The sequence below is a fragment of the Rattus norvegicus genome, chromosome 5 (assembly GCF_036323735.1).
Source record: "Rattus norvegicus strain BN/NHsdMcwi chromosome 5, GRCr8, whole genome shotgun sequence".
Taxonomy (NCBI): domain Eukaryota; kingdom Metazoa; phylum Chordata; class Mammalia; order Rodentia; family Muridae; genus Rattus; species Rattus norvegicus.
Genome location: NC_086023.1, coordinates 21,547,418 through 21,553,587, shown reverse-complemented (window position 1 = coordinate 21,553,587; position 6,170 = coordinate 21,547,418). Strand labels below are relative to the sequence as shown.

Here is a 6,170-nt window from a genome sequence, read left to right as displayed (position 1 = left end):
TGTATATATGTGTGTGTGAGATATGTGTGTGTATGATATGTGTGTGATGTATTATGACACACACACACATCACACACACACTTATGGATGTGTGTGTGCATTTGAGTGGTCAGAGACTTGGGTTTTGGTCTTTTCACCTTCATCTTTTTGGGGTCTCTTGCTTGTTGCTGCATATGCCTGGCTAACTGGACCTCAAGCTTCTGGGGACTGTCCTGTATCTGACTCCCACTCCAGTAGGAACACTGAAACTGCACAAAGTACCTTTTGTTTTACACAAGTTCTGGGGGTGCAAATGAAGATCCTTAGACTTAGCAAGCATTTTACACACTGAGCCGTCCCCCCCCCCCCCCCCCCCAGCAAACCTGCTATCTCCTGATGAAGCAAGCATGAGGAAGAAAGGATCAAATACTCGATAGGAGAGAAATGGAAATGGAAAAAAGAAGCTGGATCGGGAGAAGTAAGAGAAAATGAAAATGCATCCTGAGCCATGTTTTAGCGATTTCTTTAACTTTAAGGATTCTTCACTCTTCCTTCCCATGAAGTAGACAATGCAGGGGAGTCCGAAATGAGTGTGTGGAGAGTGCGGGGTGGGAAGGGCCTCAGAAAACCGCTATTGTAAATCAGGTAACCAAAGACGCACATGCCATGTTTGTAAACAGGGCACTTGGGAATGAAGGGCTTTAGAATACTTTGAAAGGATACTATTTTAAAAAAATCAGGGAAAACACACATTAAAGTTGGACAAACACGAGACGTTCAATCCCTTCCCCTAGGCACCCAGAGCTTCAAATAAACACACAGATTACAACAGTAAAGGTGCCTGCAAAGCCTGTTCCTTGGGCATCCAGGCATCAACTCCTCAGCCCTCCAACCGGAAACACCCCAGCGTCCAACCGGAAACACGCCAGCGTTGGAGGCGCAGACTCCACAAGCTCCTGCAATGTGACTGCACAGAATGACTCCCTGCCCTTTCCCCACCAACCGGCTCTTACTTATGCACGGACAGGAGTTGGAATCTGATACACGAGACAAAGACCTCAAGATGTTATTGGGTGTATTAAAATAAAATCAAAAATAGAAATATTAGGTATGTACACAGTAACACCAGTGAAAGGGACAGACACAGCAGTTTCTAATGGGAGTTTACAGGGGAAAAACCCAGGTAACGAAACTGCTCTGGTCACCAGAGGCTTCTCCATGATTGCCTGCTTCCTACCTTCACGTGTAAATAGTCTCCCACACAATTTAGAAAAGATTACTGAGTCACAAAAATAGCCCCCAACATGGCATTTTAACTTCCTTAGAGTACGACTATACTATATGATTTATAAAATGTTCAAGTCATTTGAGGCAATGAGAGAAATGCTTTGTATTTTTGGAGGGTCTCATAAAGTCCTGACAGACTAGGAGAGACGCTTACGTTTCTCCCAAAGGACACCATCAGGAAAGCCTTGAGAGAAACCTGTGACTGAAATACCTGGACCATTACAAACATTCCTCTACAGGGCAGAACTTGAGGCTTTTCTGTCCAAAGGGCTCCAGTTCAGCAAAGGTCCTTCTGCGTGCCCACCCACGCACAGCGCTCCTGCAGGGGGAGTGAGTGCTGCCTTAGGTCCAGTGATCTTACCGCAAAGGAAAATGTTTAATCGTCTCATTTTCTGGGGGGTGAGGTGGGAGGTGAGGAGGAATCAAACTTCCCAAGCCAAAAAAAAAAAAAAAACCATTCGAATTTAGAGAAGATGTTTTAAAGCTCGTGGCCTTCGCCTGTAAAATTCAACAGGCTGGATTAGTAGTTTTTAAGAAAGTAAGCCAAAGCACTGAGAAGGTAAGGGAGCATCTGCTGTGCACGGGGTTTACTTTCGCTAAGTGAGTTTAGTTCTTGTTGCATCTGGGAATTTGTTGCAAGTCTCTGAACCTGAGTCACTTGGCCCACGTAGAGCCAGTGTGCTTATTGGAGAGAGGGGGTGTTTGTATTCTGACCGTGGTCCCACTGAGCAGTGGCCACCCATGTATGAAACAGCATCCTCTGTCCAGGATGTTCTTCCTGAGTTAATGCATCCTGTCCACAGGAACCAGGAACACAGAGGGTCCTGGTATTCTCCGCCACGGCTGCTTTTCCTATGAGCTCCAGTGGGCTGGTCTCCATGCCCACTATGGCTGCTGCTGATACTGCCCTTCCGTGGCAGTGTAGAAGTCATCCAGTACACTCTGTAAGTAGTCAAAGGTTGGCCTCTCCTCTGCTGATTCCTTCCAGCACATTTTCATGATGTCATAGAGCTCATCTGGACAGTTCTCCATTCGTGGCATTCGGTACCCCTGTGACAGTGCGGTCATCACATCTGCGTTAGTTCTCCCTAAGGCCCAAACAAACAAAAGCGATCATGTTGAGTTTAGAAGCCTGGCTCAATGGCACAACGCTGCAAGGGTGGGGTACGTTCTCCTCAAATCACAGATTGAAGTCTTAACTGCCAGAGTGGGGCTGTGATTGGAGATCAGGTCTATAAAGAGATGATTAACTTAAAATGAACCCTGTAGCTGGGTTCTGATCCAATGTGACTGGGATCGTTCCAAGAAGAGGTGATCACATTGCAGACACATGGAAGACCACAGAATGCCAACTGGATCAGACAGCCATCTGCTATCCAGCGAGAGAGACCTCAGATGAAATCTGCCTTACCAACTCTTGATCTCTTGGATTTTTTTTTTTTTTGAGCATCCATAATAGTGTGGAACTCCCGCTGTTTTAAACCACAGTGTTTTATGTGCCTCTTTCTCAGCAAATTAGGACAGAAGGAACTTGGAGCATCTCAATTCGTATGTTCTAGAGCGGGTATGCATGTCAAGAAGGCATAGATTTGCAAAAGCAAAACTAGGCATGCTTCATAGGCACCGTGGCCTGAGTTAGATTCTCAGAGCCTACATTAAAAGCCAAGGAAGTGGGGCTGGAGGGATGGCTCAGGGGTTAAGAGCACTGACTGTTCTTCCAGAGGTCATGAGTTCAATTCCCAGCAACCACATGGTGGCTCTCAACCATCTGTAATGAGATCTGGTGCTCTCTTCTGGCCTGCAGTCACATATGCAGGCAGAATGCTGTACATAAAATAAATAAATAAATATTTAAAAAAAAAAAGCCAAGGAAGCTGGCACACACTTGTAATACGAACTCAGGGGGAGAGTGGGGGTTGGGAGGCGGTGGAGGTAAGACTAGCAGATCTCTGGGGCTTACTAGCCAGTCAGTCTAGCCTACTTGGCAAGTTCCAGGCTGAGGGACTATCTCAAACTCAATTGACGGCACTAAACAATGACACTCAGTGCTGTTCTCTGGCCTCTACAAGCACGTGTATGTATACATGTGTATTGGCACTCATACACACGCATGCGCCAGCATGCTTCTAAATAACTCCTTCATGTTAACATGCACATACTGTCTGAACGTGGCCAAAGAATGACCCACAGTGAAAATACCTTGGGGAACTGTGAGAGAGGCTCCAGGGAAAACGGAAAAGGGCCTTTTACTTCAAGAGCACTTTGTTCCTTGGCTTGTTCTTGGATATGGCTTCGTGCCTACTGTGTTAAACATTTACACTCAATTTATAAGACATGATTATGCTTGCTGGATGCAGAACATAACTATAGCACCAAGTCTGGTCAGTGTACACTGAATCTGCATGCTGCTTTCTGCCTTGCTTTCCCAGATATACTATAATCTATAGTATGCGCCAGATGATAGTGTTTAGATTGGTCTGTCCTGAGAAAGTTCTGGGAAAGGGCTACTCTGTTAATATATAGTATGTGCTTATTGATGCTTGTTTGCATGGTTTTCTGACCTCACACAACCTTCCTTGGATCGTTGCCTTTTTGTTGTTGTTGTTATATTTGTATATAAAACTACACTGAAACTTAAATAAGGTTTCTGAAGCATCCGACTGTAGTCTGCCCTATTCCTTCAGGTCCTCAGATCCCATAACCGGCAGAAAGAGCTGCACAGGTAGGCTGAGAAGTCAACAACATGCACACAAACCAATGTTAGACCCAACTGACCTTTCAAGTTAACCATACCAGCCCAATATTTAACCTCAGTTCTCACCACTAGCAGAAGACATTGAAGACCCTCGTTCCTTGTACATGTTCTGCCCCATCTGGAGCCCCGTTTTGGCAGAGAGGGGCACACTCGTGTCTAATCTGCCTCACCGAAACACCCAGAGCAGTGCCGAGTGCACAGGGTGAAGAGTGAGTAGAGACAAAGGAGCATCTAAGCATCTTTCAGCAAGATTTGCATAAAAGGTAACGACCCCAAGCTGTCAGGAGCACAGGTAGACGAGACTGTTGTCTTCGGGGTGCTTGGTTCTTCCCTCGCACTGGAGGGGGGTGTGGGGAAGTGATACCTGGGTAGGGAATCTTCCCATAGGTGACGATCTCGTACAGGAGAATTCCGAAGGACCACACGTCAGACTTGATAGTGAAGCAGCCGAAGTTGATGGCCTCTGGAGCCGTCCACTTGATAGGGAACTTGGCACCTGAAGAGGAAGACATGGGCTCTTACTCCAGGTTTAAGCTAATGGGTTAGAGGTAATTTTCTTCCTTGACTTTTTTTTTAAAAGAAATTCAAGTAATTTACTTGGAATAGAAAAGATACATGCACAATCAAAATGGACATGGTGTCAAATGTCATTCGAACAGAGTCACCTCCCTTGCCCTTCCCTTTAGGGTCCTCCTTTCTTTAGAAGCAGTTTCTTCTAGAACCTCCAGGGGGCACTGTAATCAGCTCAACTTTAAACGGGAAAGGGTGCGGTGTACTATTTTCTTACACTGTTGGCCTTTCAAAAGGGTTGCTGAAATTTTATCTAGAGTTTAGTATGCTGGCATGCACCTGTATTCTCAGGTGAGATAGGGGAATCTCTTGAATCAAGGAGTTTAGCTTTAAACTCCTGGACATCAATATAGGACCCCATCTCAGAAAACGAAACCAAACATACAGTATCAAAACGTCACACCAAGCCTTCTCTACAACACAGTTCAGGCTTTTCTTTAGTAAGTCCATTCTAAGTTTGAGTGGCCATATTTATTATTTCATTTAAATGTACCTACTTAATTTTTAGTGCCGGAATGAGTGCTAAGTACACATTTGACTACTGAACTAGATCCACAACCAGAATTATATTTAATTTCCTTCGAGGAAAGCAAGACTTGGCGCAGTCTGTAGCTCCAGCATTGTGGAACTGCTAGGGGTTCATAGCCACTGCTTGAAAACATTATCTTTACTATGTCTTTGCAGGCATTTTCTTTTGCAGTGCCTTACTAAGACTAGTAGTCCCTATAAGAACAGAACAGACAGTTGTGTACACCTGTTGTGTGCTGGGCTCACAATCACTGACTCCTGGATTGTTTCTAGACAGCCTGGAGCAGTGGTGCATGATGGGAGGACAGAGATACAGAGTCTCGGAGCATCTCCATGTTACCACTTTCTATTTGGTATCATCCTAACATGTTCTTTATGGTCTTTGTCCTTTCTGGTATTTTTCAAAGACTCAGTGCTTGTTGGTGTCAACAAACCAGTGTAATCAATTCTCTCTCATGTACTCAAAAGCTGGATTCCCTGGCTTGGATCCTGGCTCAGACCCTTACAGAGGATCTCTAGAGTTGCAGAACCTCCGAGGCCCATCATCAGTGGTCTGCAGCATAGACTAAGTGTTACGAACATCTCTGCAGTCCAGGGAAGCACATGTGCTTTATTATTTGAGAGGGGAAAAAATCTGCCTTACAGGGTAAATAAAGAATCTTAATTTTGACAAATTTAGTGTTGACTAAGTGAAATACAAGGCTGGATGTGTGGTGCACATACTTGTAGTCCCAGCACGTGGGAGGCTGAGGCAGCAAGATTTAGAGTTTGAGGCCAGCCTGGGTTACACAGCAAGACTGTGCTACAACTCAGTGGTTGAGCTCTTGCCTTGCAAAGATGAGACCCTCGTCCATTAATCCCCACTGCCAAAAAGTAAAACACCCCCTTATCTCAAAAACCAGCAAAGAAGAAGACAGATACTACTGTTCATGAATCTTGTTACAGTATTGAGTGGCCTTATCCAAGACAGATCTTACACAGAAAGCTACCATTGAGGCACATCTTCAATATTGTACCAAATAAGCCCTTTTTTTCCCCTTCAAAATGATGA

At 44.9% G+C, this 6,170-nt stretch overlaps 1 protein-coding gene across 3 annotated transcripts in view; it reads right to left on the bottom strand.

The window, feature by feature from the left end:
• Positions 1-490: 490 nt before the first annotated feature.
• Positions 491-6,170, bottom strand: part of Lyn (LYN proto-oncogene, Src family tyrosine kinase) — a 115,971-nt gene continuing 110,291 nt past the window's right edge. For 2 of the 3 annotated variants that reach the window (NM_030857.2, NM_001111098.1), the window contains exons 12-13: positions 4,386-4,517; positions 491-2,354 (exon numbers count right to left, since the gene is read on the bottom strand). In NM_030857.2, the coding sequence (NP_110484.1) occupies positions 2,152-2,354; positions 4,386-4,517 (335 nt within the window). In that variant the 3' untranslated portion in view covers positions 491-2,151. The remainder of the gene's footprint in view (positions 2,355-4,385; positions 4,518-6,170) is intronic. The other variant, XM_006237834.5, reaches the window with a different exon arrangement.